Source organism: Dromiciops gliroides, chromosome 1 (assembly GCF_019393635.1).
Source record: "Dromiciops gliroides isolate mDroGli1 chromosome 1, mDroGli1.pri, whole genome shotgun sequence".
NCBI classification, from domain to species: Eukaryota; Metazoa; Chordata; class Mammalia; order Microbiotheria; family Microbiotheriidae; genus Dromiciops; species Dromiciops gliroides.
In genome coordinates this window covers 417,945,790-417,963,316 of record NC_057861.1, presented here as the reverse complement: position 1 = coordinate 417,963,316, position 17,527 = coordinate 417,945,790, and the positions used below count along the sequence as shown (strand labels likewise).

General features: G+C 40.1%; 1 protein-coding gene across 1 annotated transcript in view; it reads left to right on the top strand.

The window, feature by feature from the left end:
- SLC1A3 (solute carrier family 1 member 3) overlaps positions 1 to 17,527 on the top strand; it is a 108,429-nt gene that overhangs the window by 80,887 nt on the left and 10,015 nt on the right. Inside the window, exons 5-8 of the mRNA XM_043963197.1 lie at positions 1,556 to 1,598; positions 8,981 to 9,273; positions 15,885 to 16,118; positions 17,200 to 17,394. Of these exons, the coding sequence (XP_043819132.1) occupies positions 1,556 to 1,598; positions 8,981 to 9,273; positions 15,885 to 16,118; positions 17,200 to 17,394 (765 nt within the window). The remainder of the gene's footprint in view (positions 1 to 1,555; positions 1,599 to 8,980; positions 9,274 to 15,884; positions 16,119 to 17,199; positions 17,395 to 17,527) is intronic.

Genomic DNA, 17,527 nt, shown 5'->3' with positions numbered 1-17,527 from the left:
AGAAGACTACATATAATAATATTACATCATCATATCCCCCTCATGAGTAAGGGGAAGATCATTGCACTATTCTGGGCCAGTACCAAATCTAACCTTAGGGAAAATTATAAAGCATGTTATGTCTGTCTGTGGAAAACCAAATAGGTTGACCTGTCAGCACTCTCTGTACTTGTGTACCTAATAACATAACTAATAATAGAACTTTACCCCAAGGCCGAGTTTGAGTTTTTTCCTTCCTCTCCTTTACTTCTGGTGAGGTGCATAGTAAACCATTTTACCCGAAACATTAAGTCTGGAGTCTCCTAGAACTTAGTACTTGCTCTTAGTGTTCATGGAGACGCTAGCACACATTACAACTTTGAGAGCAGTGGTAGCCATTGAAAAGGGGTCAGAGAGGCAGCTAGGTGGCACAGTGGATGGAGCACCAGCCCTGGAGTCAGGAGTACCTGAGTTCAAATCCGGCCTCAGACACTTAACACTTACTAGCTGTGTGACCCTGGGCAAGTCACTTAACCCCAATTGCCTCACAATTAAAAAAAAAAAAAAGAAAAAAAAAGAAAGAGAAAAGGGGTCAGAGATCTGAGCCTGGTGTTGGCACCGTGGGTTGGGTGGAATATACAGAAGATTCCTTGAAGACCACTGTTCATAACCTATGGCATACTATGGGCTCTCCAAATCCTCTCCATCAGCCTCCAGCCTCTCACAGATTTCTTATATTACCGATGTCAGAGCCAGAAAGGGTCTTCAAAATAATTTTGCACAAGGGGTAAATCAAGGGCCTGAGAGGTAAAGGAATTTGTCTAAGGTCATACTTCCTTCTCCCGAGTCCTTTCTCATTCATGGAGGAGGAAAACATGGTATGATATCAAAGGGATCACAATACATTAACCCCTTAGGTAGCCAGACTACTCTTAAGGACAAGAAGGGGTTGGCGATCCAACATAGATGTCATCTATTCTATATTATTTCTCACAGAAATTGCTTCCATCCTCCTTTTCTGGGCAATCAAGGCCCTCTATCATCTCATGGCACCCTACCCTTTCAGCCTTACTTCATATTATTTCTCTATCTGTACACTACACTCCAGTCAAATTCTAGGCCTCTGTTTCCCATCTGCAAATTGACAGTGTTGGTCCCTTCAGCTCTAAGTCTATGATTCTGTTGCTTCAGATATCTCTTGATTTTATCACTTTCTAATGTGCTCTTCATATCACACTAATATTATGTATTCTAGCTATCTGTGTTAGTGTCTTATCCCCTTAATAGACTATAAGCTCCTTTAGCTATCTTAAGGAAACCAAATCCAACCTTTAGGGTCCCGGTTAGCACCTAACACAGTGATTTGCACACAAAAGGTACTTGAAATTTTGTTGCCTAGGTATGACCACTTGCCCCACTGGTGACTCTTCCCCCGGCTCCCTTCCCTCCAGCCCCACCCCACTGTCTGCCATAAGTCAAATCAGCCTTCACCTTTGAAAAGGTGAAGAGGTAGTAAAGGGACATAACTGAATTTGTTCAGGATATTTTCCCAATGATGTCCTTTCTCTCTTCACAGGAACATGTTCCCTCCCAATCTGGTGGAAGCTTGCTTTAAACAGGTAAAAACGTAATGGCTATTTATTTTGCCTTTGAAATTCCTCTCAGGTATTTTGCTAATATCAGCATCATGGCCAAGAAGCCATACCAAGTAGCATGGGAACCAGATGTTTTTGTTCATTTCAACAACATTTATAAACTTCCCGTTATATCAGATGGTGATGAGTCACCCAAAAAGAGAGAAACTGAGCCAGAGAGAGCTCACCTACTATCCTTTTATGAGTACAGTAAGGGCAGTCAGGAGCCCTAAAGGAAACCACCCAGTAAGTGAATTGTTGCTGTTGTTGCTATTTGGACCTGTCTTTTCATTTATTTAGAGAACTCTTGGTGAGGAATCTCCCTCTCCCAATGAAGATCTTTAATTGTTCTACAATTTACAGTTTTTGCGAGTTGTCTGAGATCCAGGATGTATCAAAGTTAGGATTTGAACTCAGGTCTTCCTGACTCAGAGGCCAGTTCTCCATCCACAATACCCAATTTCCAGCAACATAATATATTTTTTTAAAAAACAGTAAGATGCTCTTTTGGTAAAGAAAATAGCATAACTACTTTTTTTTTTTAAGTGAGGCAATTGGGGTTAAGTGACTTGCCCAGGGTCACACAGCTAGTAAGTGTTAAGTGTCTGAGGCCAGATTTGAACCCAGGTAGTCCTGACTCCAGGGCTGGTGCTCCATCCACTGCGCCACCTAGCTGCCCCTATAGCATACTACTTTAGTATCTTTGCCAAGAAAACACCAAATAGGGTCATGAAGAGTTGGACATGACTAAAAAAAAAATCATTCAACAACAAGATGCTCTTGAGGGATTTCTAGGCTTCTGTGTTTGCTCACAAGCAATTGAGAATTTTAAGGAAATTCAGAGCCCTAGAGGTTCCAAGGATAGAATGCTACTATGCCAAGAAATATTCAGGGTGGCAGGAACACCTTGTGACTGCAGCGGAGAAGCAGACAATGTCTGGCTTCTCTGAAATAAAGGATCAAACTTCCTGTCACGGCAGATAAGAGCCACTTTCACCCCTACAAAAAATAAATAAGAATAAAATAAAATAAAATAAAGGAACTTTAATAAGCAACTCAATAGGTAGGAGCTATGATCTCTCTTGACCAGTGACTTTCTCTTGACTCTAGGATAAAATACAAACTCCTCTACTTGTGATTTAAATCCCTCTACAATATACTTTTTTTGAGGCAACTGGGGCTAAGTGACTTGCCCAGGGTCACACAGCTAGTATGTGTCAAGTGTCTGAGGCTGGATTTGAACTCAGGTCCTCCTGAATCCAGGGCCGGTGCTCTATCCACTGCACCACCTAGCAGCCCCTCTACAATCTACTTCTTCCCCATCTTTCCTGACATATTTTACATCTCTCTGCTTCATGTGCTGTACGTTCCAACTGAATTAGTCTGCATGCTCTTCCCTGAAATAACTATTCCATCTCCCATCTCCTTAATTTTGCACAGGTTAACATCTATGCCTGGAATGTACTCCCACTTACCTCTGCTTCTTAGAATCTCTAGTTTCCTCTTCCTCTGTAGAAATTTCTTTGCATCTAATTTACTTGATACATGTTTTGTATTTAGTTCTCCATGTTCATGCTGTTTCCCACAAAAGAATGTAAGCTCCAAGGGCAGGGACTATTTTTTTCTCTGTATTTCCATTGCATAGCACAGTGCCTAATACTTACGTTCTAAATAAGTACTCGAATAAAGGAATGCTCACCCTCATGGACTTTACAATCTAATAAGGAATATGTGACATATGCATAAAAAGATATGAGCAATACAAGGAAGCATGAACATGAAACTGCAGCAGGTATCTTGCCCTTTAGAGAGTTGAGGATGAAGTGGCTGGATCCAATTTAGAATGCTAGAAAAGGAAAAAAGATGTGTTTTAATTTAATGCAGAGATTAGGGAAGGTGTGGGGGAGTTCTGGCTTTCAGAACTTATAGATTCTTAGAGTTGAAAAGGACCTCACTTCATCATTTGCTTTGTAGTAATAACAAGCCAGTTTGTTTTAGTTTTCATGTTATTTCATTTCATCTCAAAAAGTATTCAATTTTGTCCTCAGACGAAAACATTGAGCTCTAACTAAGGTGGAGCAAACAGTGCCATAGCTACTAATACCTGAAGGTGTCTGTTTCCCTACAGTAGTTTTTTTGGATTGCCACCCATTATCCCTGTTTAATTGACTTTGCCCCAGGCACCAAAATTCCTAGTTATGATCCTGCTGCTGATGCATACTTCAATTTTCATTTCATCAGAAGTGGAGGTGCTTTTTAATGAAATATGCATGGTCCATAGCAGGAATGCTGAATCAGGAAGCCAATGTTTCTGTGCATGTGGTTTATTGATATATTTTAAAAAAACTGATGCCCCATATAATTTTTCTGTATACTTGGCTGTAATCTCTGTGACCCTGACTTTGACTTTTTCCAACATAGCCATCAGGATTACTGTGAGCTGCCAAGAAAGCCCATGTTTTCAAAAGTCAACTACTTTTACTGTTACTGGGGTTTCATTGTTAGATGAGGTCCTGTTCCCACTGATATGCAGTAACTCGATATAGAACATCAACCTTATGGAATTGATAACACAAGGAATTTCCTCCTGACTTTTAGTTGTGGAATCTTTAGATGTGACAATTGTTAATCCCCGAACCCTACCTCACCAGCTCAGCTCAACCCCTTGGGGTACCTCAGTGTTCTCCAATATATGGGATTTGATCTGATGGAATTAAGAAATCATAGAGCAGTTCAAAATTACATAACCTCAAATACCTAGGTAATACATGGAGAATTCATTTCCTGCTTTATGAAGTCCATATATTAGATTGCTATATATCAAGGAACAGCTGTACAGTACTTGCTACCCATCCATTTAGGAATTAGAATTCAAAACAATGTTTTTATTCAAATGAATACTACATCCTTTTCAGGTGTTTCTGTTATTAGTTTGGGCTACTTAACCCCCAAGCCAGGAAAACGTAGGCAAGAATGTAATTCCCTTTTATTTCCCCTGAGTTCAGAGACAGTCTACTTGATTCCTCCCATTTGTTAGGTTAAGCTGAGCTTTTGGAAAAATATATGAATTTTGACAAACACCAGGAGGTCCCAGTGACCCGGGAGTGTGAATGCCATTCCAAAGTGCCATGCATTTGTACCTCAGTGGTTTTGTTCTCCTGTCTAGTTACAACTAACAAGGCCACAGAGAGCAGGAATTCCATTCCTCTATTTTTCTTATAGAAATATACACTTAATGACAATCCTTCTTTTTTGACCTTGACCCCCATGGTTAGGCTGGAACCCTGTCAAGAGTTTTGAAACCATGGGCCAACAGGAGAACACCCCACTGAGTCAGAATTAAAAGATGTCTTTCCCTGTGCTTCCTTCAGGGGTTACATTCATCCCTGTAGAAAAGGCTTACGTGAACTTTTGATTTAGCTCCATGAACAGGATGTTATTTGGGGGGTTTATTTATTCAAGCAGAAGGACAGTTTTAACTTCAGTTTCTGTTATTTTAACATGAACTATGGAATGGTTCCACAAAGCAAGGAGTATCTAGATCTTCCCAGGGGTTTTTGATTTTGAGCCATCAAAAGTCTTACAGTTAGGAGGCATAGTGATCTTCTTAGGACACCCAGTAATAGGTTTCACATTTCAGAGGTTTTAAAAATAGGTGTCATTCCCCTGACTAAAAATAAAAATAAACTAAATGGGTATGCAAAAGTGTCAATCAAAGTTGGACTGGCTCAGCTGACAGACTAGCAAATATCTGGTGACCTGTGCCACTGAGGCAGCAACGACACAGAGGGTCTTTAGACTTGGCCTTGTGTCAGGACCAATCTCGATATCCTATACAGTGCATAAGTAACTATTTTAATTGATACTCTGATTTTATATCACCTTCATTTCCAAATATAACCCTCCCCCTACCCTATCCAAAGAGCCATTCCTTGTAGCAAAAATTTTTAAAGGACAAAAAAACAGTTCACCATAAATAACCAACCAAAAAAAAAATGAAGTCTGAGAGTATATGCAAAATTCTATACCTATAGTCCACCCCCCAACTTTTGCAAAAAAGGAAAAGAGTTGCTTTTCCCCTATCTTCTTGAGGACCATGTTTATTCATTACATTTATAGAACTTTCAATTTGGGTTTTGTTGTTGTTCTTTCTATTCACATTGTTGTAGTCATGTGGATATGCCAATTCAATTCAATAAACATTAGTAAGTGCCTACTATATGCCAGGTACTGCATAAATGCTGGAATACAAATAAGAAAAAGAAAGACAGTTCCTGCCCTCACGGAGCTGACAATCTAAGGGGAAAAAGACGCAAAAGGAAGTTGGAAAGTGAGGGAGGAGTGTCCAGAGGAGGACCATCTGGTTGCAGTAAGTTAAAATCAAGTAGAGCAACAAAGTCCAGGGCCTGTCCTCTATAGAGGAAAGCTTTAGGTGGAGTTTAGTGTTCCATCCTTCAGCCCTCCAGAGGGAAGAGGAGGCAGAAGGAAGTGAGAAGGTGTTGAATATCCAAGTTTGTAGTATGGTGATAAGATCCAAAATGATCAGCTTACCCTGGGAAAGGCATCTTATCCTGCTTACTTCACATTTCATCAACTCATATAAGTCTTCCCAATCTTCTCTGGGCATGGATTCTTTATATAACAGGAGGACTGGCTGGAAAGGAGGTTCCCTAAGGATCTCTGTGGATTGGCACCAGGCAGAGAAGACTACATCCACTTAAAGGACCAGGTCCTCATTAGTCACTCCTTCCTGTCCCCCATTACACTTATGTTCATCATTTCTTTCTTCCTTTCTTTCTTTCCTTCTTTCTTTCTTTCTTTCTTTCTTTCTTTCTTTCTTTCTTTCTCTCTCTCTCTCTCTCTCTCTCTCTCTCTCTTTCTTTCTTTCTTTCTTTCTTTCTTTCTTTCTTTCTTTCTTTCTTTCTTTCTTTCTTTCTTTCTTTCTTTCTTCCTTTTGTGAGGCAATTGGGGTTAAGTGACTTGCCCAGGGTCACACAGCTAGTAAGTGTTAAGTGTCTGATCCTGGATTTGAACTCAGGTCCTCCTGACTCCAGGGCCTGTGCTCTATCCACTGAGCCACCTAGCTGCCCCCCCCATCACTTCTTATGGCATAATAATATTCTATTATATTCTTGTACCACATCATTTTTAGCCATTTCTCAATTGATAGTCATATACTCTGTTTTCATTTCTTTCTTTTTTTTTTGTGAGGCAATTGGGGTTAAGTGACTTGCCCAGGGTCACACAGCTAGTAAGTGTTAAGTGTCTGAGGCCGGATTTGAACTCAGGTCCTCCTGACTCCAGGGCCGGTGCTCTATCCAATGCGCCACCTAGCTGCCCTCATTTCTTTAATACTACAAAAAGTGTTGCTATAAAAACCTTGGTCTATATAGGACCTTTCTTTCTATCTTGGCTTCCTTGGTGTGTATGCCCAGCAGTAGAATTCCAGAGTCAAAGGATAGGGATATTTGAATCTTTTTTGCATAATTCACATCGATAACTTTAAAATTGGGGAAGAGAAAGGCAAGGAAAGCATCTTACTGCCTCCTAGTCTCCCACATTTTTATCTTTTCTTGTCCTGTCTATCCTGCTTCAGTGGTCCATTTATCATGAAAAGGATGTAAGGGAAGGAACTCACTCACTAGTATTCCTTTCTTTGTCTCATCTGCCCTACCTTCCCCTCCACTCACTTCTGCTGAAGGACAATTTGGTGTAGCTGCAAGGGTACTGGATTTAGAGCCAAAGCCCCAGGTTTGAATTCTGACTCTACTCATTAATAAACATGTGGTCTTTAGCAAGCCATCTTTTGGGTCTTCAGTTTCCTCTTCCATAACACAAGGAGAATGGATGAGCCGATCTCTTAAGTCTTCTAGCCCTAGTGTTTATAACTTCTCTGCCTAAGTTACGGCCATTCCCAAAATTGGTTCAGGAGGAGTTTTTGGTCTGAAGATAGAGAGGATACAAATACGGATTTCTGTTAGGTTTTGTTTGGGGGTGGGGTTTTTTAGAAGTCCCAGAACCCCTGAAAAGCTCTACCCAGTTACCTAAGTAGGGTATGCTAGAGCCAGCTCAAATAGGCTCATAAACCAAGTGGTAAATTTTCAGTGTATTTGTATTTCAGAAATCAATAAGCCCTACAAATCAGGACTTGATTTAATATTTTGTACGTTATCTAAATTTAAGAAAGTGATAGAGAAAATGTTAATTTCACAGATTGAACTTAAAAATGTGTTACATGTACATTTTTGAGGGGAGAACCAGTTGTTAAACATTTACCAGTACATTGTTGGCTTTCCATGGCTTACTTGAATGAAGGAAAGCCACCATGATGGTAATCTGTCTAAGAGACTAATGAATACTTGAAAATGATGCGATGACCTTCCTTGCAAATTGAGGAATCTAGTGTATGCTCACTCAGTAAGCTAGGCAAATTCCCATGGTTCCAGGCAACTAGACAGAGGGTCATAAGGTACAGCTGCCAGGACTAAGAGTTCCAGGGATCAGACTTTTAGGAACTGACTGTGTCTTACATAAATGTCACATGAGGGTTAAGGAAGAGCTCTATAGCTGTTATCTCATATTTTTGCACTGTAAGGATCATTGTGCCCGACTCACGAGTCCATTTGAAAAAATATACATGGTGTCATTTAGGCAATTCCAAAGAAACAACTTGGCAAAGTAGAATCAGTTGTGAATTAATAGTCATGAGTGCCTGAGTTCTTGTCTCAGCTTCATCAACTAGCTTTCTGTTGTAACTTCAAGTAAGTCATTTTATATCTCTGAGCCCCATCTGTAAAATGGAAGACTAGATGATATCTAAGTTCCCTTCCACTACTAACATTCTGTAATTCAGGAACACTCTCCAGAGTCACAAGCAAGAAGAAAGGACTCTCGGGGCAGCTAGGTGGCGCAGTGGATAAAGCATCAGCCCTGGATTCAGAAGGACCTGAGTTCAAATGCAGCTTCAGACACTTGACACATGCTAGCTGCGTGACCCTGGGCAAGTTACTTAACCCTTATTGAACCACAAAAAAAAAAAAAAAAAAAGGAAAAAGGAAAAAAAAAATAAGAAAGGGCTCTTTTGAAGAGAAAGTAGACAGTAGGATACAGTAGAAGGGACAATGACTCTATAATCCAAAGAACTGGGTTAAAAGCCTAACTGTGGCTCTAAACATGTGACCTTTAGTGAGTCACTTAATCTGGGTGAACTGCAGCTTTCTCACCTGTAAAATAAAGGGGGTGGAACTAGATGGCCCATGAGGTCCCTCCCAATTCTAAATCTAAGAATGGCATTTCTATAGGATACACCTACCTCCTCTTGTTTATTTCTTTTTGTTTGTTTGTTTTGCTTTCTTTTGTTGTTTTAGTTTAAGACCAACTATGAGAAGAAAAGCTTTAATGTGCCTATCCCGCCCAATGAAACAATTATAGCTTCTGTGATAAACAATGTGTCAGAGGCCATGGAAACCCTCACCCGTATAAAAGAGGAGCTGGTCCCAGTCCCAGGGGCTGTGAATGGAGTGAACGCGTTGGGGCTAGTTGTCTTCTCCATGTGCTTTGGATTTGTGATTGGGAATATGAAGGAGCAAGGGCAAGCACTGAAAGATTTCTTTGATTGTCTTAATGAGGCAATTATGAGACTGGTGGCTGTGATCATGTGGTAGGTACCTCCATTTACTCTATCCTATTTTCCATTGTATGTATTTGGATTTTATTTGTTTTTGTCATTGTAACCTCTGGTGTTTCACCCCCAAATCTGATGTGCAGTCTGGGAGACCTCTTCCCCAATTTCTGTCTTTAGTTTATTTGCTAATAAACTCCCCATTCTGAATTTCCACTGGTAGATCTCAGTGTATATCATGTCTAGGTCTCCACGGATATGGGTAAAAAGGCTCTCAATATCCAGGCAAGCACTTAGGGTGATAATGCTTACCAGGGATGCAGACTAAATAGCTCTTTCATCCCACAGAAAATTCAGAAGTCACGGGAACAACTGTGCCCACAAAGAGACACTAAACAGCCCACAAAGGGTAGATATGATATTCCTTCCACTCTGATGAGTTCCATCATGGCCCAGTGATCCATAAAGTTCTCTAGTCTTAGAACATCGTCAGAAAGTTTGGCCTCATAAGAGAAACAACCTTGGTGTTGCTAACATAACAACCCCCAATATTCTGGTGAGTTTCATTATTAAAGGCCTACTCTGTTGCAGGCTCTGTGCTAAGTGCTTTACAAATAGTATCTCCTTCAATTCTCACAATGACACTGAGAGGCAGGTGCTATTATTATCCCCATTTTACAGTTGAGGAAACTGGGTATGAGATTTAAAATTGGATATAAGAGCATTAAACGCCCCTTTAACCTTTCCCTTATATATCTCCCAGACCAGTAAGAGAAAGAAACCTCTGAACTTTAATTAGAGATGGATTGCTTAGCTTTTATTGTTTGGGAATTAATTAGCCAACAAACAGGTGATATTGATTAAGGAAATAGGAAAGTAGAAATATAAATAAATAGTCTTAGATCTAAACTCAGTCTATATTCTTTTATAAAACTTACCGAATCCCAAACTACCTCTCAGGCTGAGAACCAGCGTCAAGCACGTGCTGCCACCGAGGACCAGGGCTGATCACCCGAACCCGCCGTCAAACCTCAGTCAGTGTGTGTGTGCTGAGAGCAACCACTTCTATTCTCTCCTCCTTTTTAAGCTCGCACCCCGAAAGTAGAGTGCTTGGTCACGCTCTCCCAAACTGCAGCAGGCACACAGCTGTTCGTCACGGTCTCCTCACCGAAAGGGCGGTCCTTCAAAAACTGGCGGTCCTTCAGTAGTATGTTAGCCAACACTTAAATTTTAGTTAAAAACTTTCATTTTTTACCACATGAGGCAGGCATTGGCTAAGGGACCTACAAAGGGTACTAAGTGTCTGAAGCTGAATTTGACCTTCAGTCTTTCTGACTTCAGGACTGGTGCTCTGATCCCAGGGCTTCTTAAACTTTTTCCACTAGCAACCCCTTTTCGCCCATGACATTTTCCCCAACCCTGGATATATAGGTATATAAAATGGGTATACATAAAGTTTTACTGTTGCCAAATTTTTACAACCCCCACATTCAGTTACACAACCCCACATGAGCTAGGAAGAAGCTAGGCTCTATTCAACAAACCCCTTAGCTGCCTGAAATAGAAGTCTTATAGTACTACCCTAAGGGCTTACATTCCTTCCCCAAAGGAAACAAATTTGGAGGTGTTAGAAAGGCAACCCTCAGTCCCACAGGGCCCATACCCTTTGAATAACATGTGGTGATAATGGAGAGTAATATCCAGATTTTTTTGCTTCCCACTTCTCTAGCTCTAGTATTACGGAGTCGCTCCATACGCTTCTAGGAGAGTGGGATTGAGAAATTCCCAACATACCACCATATGATTCACCCTCTCCAAGGCTACCATTTCTTGGACTGGGAAGTTATGTCTCTGCCTCTCTGTAGCTGGAGCTGGGAAACCTGAGGCCAAAAAACACTCCTCTCCTCTTACGGTTAAATTGCTGAGGTTTGCTGGCGTTAGCTCAAACTGGGTCCTGAGAGCCAGTTGTTAAATTTTCAGGGGGAGCATTTATGCCTCAGAAATCTGCCAGTATTATAGATCAGAACTTGATATAGTGTTTTTGTTCATTGTCTGGACTTAAGAAAGTGATAAATGTCATTAATTCTGATTAATCTTAAAAATGTGTCATGGGTAAAAAAAAAATTCTTGAGAGTCAGTTGTTAAACATTTACCAGCATACTTACTGGTTGCATGGGTAAAAGTGAATACAACCATAATATGTCTCTGCCCCTGGAGAAAAGGCCCCTTTCTTTTTCTTCTACCTCCAACCCAGACCATTCTTAAATTTCTGGTCTTTAGACTGTCTCAGTTTTCCCTGGATCTCTCTGAAAAGGGGATCTGTAATTGACCCTTTCTAGATAGGCAAAACACAAAAGTGTGATTCCAGCCCATAGCAGCCTGAACCAAATACCTTATCCCAATCATCTGAGACTTTGAAGGCAGGCCAGGTAAATGTTCTCCAATCCTCTCCTGTCCGCACACACCCTCTGTGAGAAGATAGTGGTCCCTAACAAAGACTTATGACCTGTCACTATCAAGATGATCAGGGAACTCTCCTAATTAACACCCTGACCTACTCTGATTCCTTATTATCAGCATCCAGGAGAATGGAAGCACCTCACTGGTGCTTCATAAGTGTTTGTTGATTGATTAATGTAATAGAAATACTTGTGAACTAAGTAGGTTGGTAACTTGTACTGGTTCCATGGGAATTCCATAAAAAGAATTCTTCAGGTCCAAAGATTTCTTGAAACTATCAACAAGCCTTGGACCAGTCACTTAACCCTGTTCATCTGAGTTTCCTCATCTGTAAAATGAGCTGGAGAAGGAAATGGCAAACCACTCCAGTATCTTTGCCAAGAAAACCCCAAATGGGGTCAGGAAGAGCTGGACATGACTGAAATAACAACAACAAATAAGGTTCCTTACTTATGTTTACATGTTTGTTTTTTTAATAGAATCATTGCCTTTCCTATTATCAATGAAGGCTCTTGCCCTATCTCCCCCATTTTTTATACAACTAAAAAAGTTACTAAATCTGGGAAACTGATATCTCTTTTATTTTAAGTCCTTGAGGGAGGTCATTACCAGGCACAGGGAGGTCCTCAGGGTTTACTTTTAGATACTGAATAAACTGAATTTAGTTCTATGAAACAATTGCCAGTCCAGTTCCCTCAAATCCCACAGAAATGCATGTATACAAGCAGAGAACAATAATGGAAACTAATCTTCAGTGACAGCAAAACCCCAAAGGTTGAATCCAGGAAAAAAATACACATCATATACACCCTAGATGGGAGTGTTGGCCACCAGGTGGCATAGAGTGATGATCTGTGAAGAACTTGTCCAGATGGAATCTTTCTAGCACTATCTTTCTTCGTTAAACAGAGATGGGGCTCAGTTTCTATAACCAGCATCAAAAAGGTTAGGTCTGTTGCTTTTTATAGTCATCTCAGCACAACAGTCCTAAATAAGAAGAGGCACCTTCCCATATAACAGGGTGGCAAACATGGGTCACAGCCCCTAACTGAAGCACCAGTAACCATAAGAATCCCCTTCTTTGGCTACCCATGGATCAGTTGCAGGTGTCACAGCTCAAGTTCACTGGCAGCCCTAGGTACCACAGCCAATGATAGCTTGGCCATAGAAGCAGAACATTCCTAGGATATAATTTTGATTGCCAAGGGACAATTTATTGCAAAAATTATTTTAACAATCTTACTGTTAGGAAACAAGAACAAGGTCTCTACCCAGAGGTTAATATTTGCCTTCAGAACTTCAGCAGACACTTACTGAGGGTCTGCTTTAATCCAAGGCACTGTGTCCAGGCCTCATATGGGTACAAAGATGGGTAAAAAGGGTCTATGAAGGTCTTTCCTGAATAATCTCCCTAACTGTTTGCTTTCTTTCCAACTTCTCATATATGGGAGTAGAATGACAGACAGAGACAGAGAGAGACAAAGATAGAGAAAGAGATGGATGGAGGGAGGGAGACAGAGATGTATATTCATGTGTATATGAATAAGTGTATATGCATGTATATGTGTATACATATATCTATGTGTATGTATATAGTAGATATGTGCACATGTATATATGTAAATTATACATGTGTATATGTGTGTACATGTGTGACTTTGTGTAAATGCATTGTATATGTGTGCATAGTGTGTACATGTGTGTATGTATACAGAGAGAGATATTGGTAGACATGCTATAGGCCCCATTAAAATGTTAATTCCTTTGAGGACAGAGGGTTTTTTTCTCTTTAACACCCAGCACACTTCCTTGCATCTAGTAGATGTTTCATCAATACTTGTTGAATTAGATTAGATTGGATTGGGCTCTCCCCAGAAGAGGCAAGACAATTTAAAGCTATAGGTACTTTTGTTTCATCCCTTTCTGGTATGAATGAAACTCCAAAGTCCTCCCTGGCACCTAGGATGGAAAAGCATTTTTTTCTAAAGAAAGCACTCAGCAGTCTCTACGGTTAGAAATGCCTTTTGTCTTCTCTGCCCCCAAAGCCTTCTGAGCCCAGGGGAGGAAAAATCCATTTTTCAAGAGCTTGTACAAGCTGAACATGGATTTTAGACACAAAGGCCAGTCAGAATGTTGGCTCCACAGGAGTAGCTAACCCATGAGCCTCTAGATGGGAGGCCCCATTGAAATCCTTGTGGCACTACAAATGAACATTTATCTTCATATTATTAAAATCCCTCTACCTTTCATCTCTTTGATGAATGAAGCCCATTCAGTGATATTGAATGGACCTGGCTGGTTATCCTTTCCAGCTGTATTAGCCCACACATTCTGCACTCTTATTAAATTCCATAAAACAGGTACTGCTGTGATTTCCTGGTCTGTGTTTTTAAAAGACTGTTGCCAGAAGTAATGGATGTATTTTTTTATCCCCTCCCAAAGAAACCGAGAAGATTCCCCATAGGTCCTTTTTTGTTGGCAATTTTATTCTGTCCTTTCAGAGAAATCAGTTTTTATACACCATGGCTGGCGTTGGTGCCGTTGGGAGCCTATAGGTCATATACATCAGTGGGGAGAAAAGACTCTGCCCCAAGATCATTCCATCCTTTTTCCAATTAATCCTTGTTTCTCCCAGAGTCAGCAAGAGTAAGCCCATAAATGATAGCACTGGAGTCAATAAGAGCTTTACAGTTATTATTTATTGAATTAGACAACAGTGTTGTAGGTTGTTGGCAGGTGTTCCAAGTTGGTGCGAGTCAATTCCTCCAGATCCAACTACTTTGAGAAATGGAAAAAATTCTACAGAAGCTTTGAAAGCCAGAACACCACAACTCCTTAAATAAGTGTTTCATTACAGAAGGGTAAGGCTGTAACTAGTGTGGGGGAAGTGGGGCTTTGTCCCAGGGGCAGTGAAAATCTTGAGAGCACTAACAGCACTTGCATTCCCTCCAGTTAACTAGCAAGAACAATTAGTCAAAATAGGAAAGTTACCAAATGGCATACTTCCTCCCACACTGCAGCTACAAACCCGGATTATTGCCTTGTCACCTAGTTCCAGCCCAGCCCAGTGCACACTACCCCCTACCATGGCAAAATTACAACCACCCATGGAATTAATGCTTCTCTTTATCTCTCTCTTTCTATCTCTGACTAGCTCTTTTTCTGTGTCTCTCTCTGTATCTTTATCTCTGTTGGTCTCTCTGTGTCTGTCTCTATCACACACACACACACACACACGCACACTAACTAGAATGTATTAAGATGACATTATGTAAGACTTATTTGATTTAATTGTATCAGTCTATTCCCATGACCTTTCCATGTATGCTTTCCAAATTGTGGTCAATAGTTCTGTAGGTCTTGGACTGTTTATACATCAGGCACTTGACACCAGTAGACATTACTCAGGTGAGGTAAAAGGAGAGAAAGATGTTTTTTATTATTGGTTAGGCAAAAGAAAGAGAACCTGGAGAAATTATGAAAGTGGGGAAACCCTTGCTATGGAGAAAGAAGAGAAAACAAAAATTAAAACAGAAAGGACATTTAGGAGATTTGATCAGAGACCCCAAGGGAACCTGGACAGGAAAGCTTGAGAAGTCCATTATATTATCCTTATTTAGTAACAAACTAAGTGATTTGGCTATTTTTAAAAATTTGATGTTTATTCATTTTTAACGTAAATACAAATAGACAAAAAAGAACATCTCCATGAACACTGCACAACATAAAATGAGGATTCAATATAAAGCCATGAATTTCCATTTCATACTGTTTACTTTTTTCTGAAAAAAAAAAAACACCCCACTATATAATAAATACTATACATTGTTTTCAAAGCTACCCTGCTTTTCTGGGCTTCTAAATTTCTTTTTGTTCCCTGCTGTACACTTTTTTCCTCCCTTTCTCTCCTCTTCACCCTAGAGAAAGCTACCAATAGATACTAATATGTGTGTATGCATATATATATATATACATCAAATATATGTGTGTGCAAGTATATGTATATTTAAAACTATACTATAAATATTTCTATTTATCAATTCTTTCTCTGAATGTGGATAGCATCTTTCTTAATAGGTCCTTTGTAGTCTGTCTGCATATTTATAATACTCAAAATAACTTAGTCATTCAAAGTGATTCATTGCATGGAAAAATAAACTCTGAGTTGTTGTTTGTCTGCTTTCATGTAGGTATGCTCCACTTGGTATCCTCTTCTTGATTGCTGGAAAAATTGTTGAGATGGAGGATATGGGAGTGATTGGTGGGCAGCTAGCCATGTACACCGTAACAGTCATCATCGGATTGCTCATTCACGGAGTTATTGTGCTCCCACTTCTGTACTTCTTGGTAACTCGAAAAAATCCTTGGGTTTTTATTGGAGGCTTACTGCAGGCACTCATCACAGCTTTGGGGACGTCCTCCAGGTACCTGGAACCTCAATGGGGTTATTTCTATTCTAAACAACAATCCAAGAGGCAATTTTGGTGCAGTTGTGCAGATAAGATGGTCCACAGACCATCTCAATAACCCCGTGCCGTGGGGCAAGTTATTTAATTGCACCAAGCTTCACCTTCCTCACCTGAAAAATAGGGATAATAAGGTTATTGTGGTATCTGATGAAATAATAATATATGTGAAAGCCCTTAGGGGGAAAAATGATAAAGCCTTATGCAGATGTGAAGCATTGTTATTTAATTTTATCTTATTTTTATTACCATCTTTTATTGTTTACAACACCTTCATTTTCAAATATCCCCCTGCCCAGTAAACTATCACTTATTAAAAAGAAAGAGGGACAAAAAGTTATTTTAGTCAAAGAAGAGCAGCACATCCACCCTGCCTTTCAGCATATGCATTATTCCACAGGCATAGACCCCCACCCCTATATAGAAGGTGCGTTTTTCTCAATATTTCCCTCAACTTTGATCTTTATCATTATGCAGAGTTCAGTTTCACTAAGTATTATTATTATTAAAATTCATCTTGCATTTTATTTTAAGAAATGGTCATTAGTTTGATGTGAGAAAACGTTTTAAGTTTTTTTAACTTTCAGGAATATGAATTGATTCTATCACTCATATGATGACACAACCAGATTTATTTCATTTGTTTCATTTGGACTTTAAATTCCCATTTAGACTTAGAAAGCTGTCTTCTTTGGCTAGTAGGAAGGATGAGCTGCTTTCTCCTACCCTCTATTCTCCATATGTTCCAAATTTACATGTGAAGGGAAAATAGTTCTGTTTCCCACAAAGGCACCCCTTGCAGAGAGTCATCTGCAGCCTAGTTATGGAAGGGACATACCTGTAAGGGTCCCTGAGTTGTCATTTTGCTGATGAGTGGGAACACATTCTCCTCTATTAAAGGGAGACATAAGAACTGATTGCTTTGTTACCAGCAAGTTAGTGCCTGGTAGAGGAATCCTCTATCATAGTACCATAAATGTCCCATCCCAAAAAAGGCATGTTTCTGGTCTTCACTTCACTCTGTTTAACTGTTTTTCAGTTCCGCCACCCTCCCCATCACTTTTAAGTGCCTGGAAGAGAACAATGGAGTGGACAAGCGCATTACCAGATTTGTGCTGCCAGTGGGTGCCACCATCAACATGGATGGGACTGCTCTGTATGAGGCCCTTGCTGCCATCTTCATTGCTCAAGTTAATAACTTTGAACTGAACTTTGGACAGATTATTACCATCAGGTGAATGCGTGTGAATGTACATGTGTATGTGTGTGTTCATTTATTTGTGCAGTATTTTCCTTAAGAATTGCTTTAAAAGATGGGAGCTAGGCCTAAGGTTTGAGGAATTAAAGGAAGAAGGTGAGAGATAGCA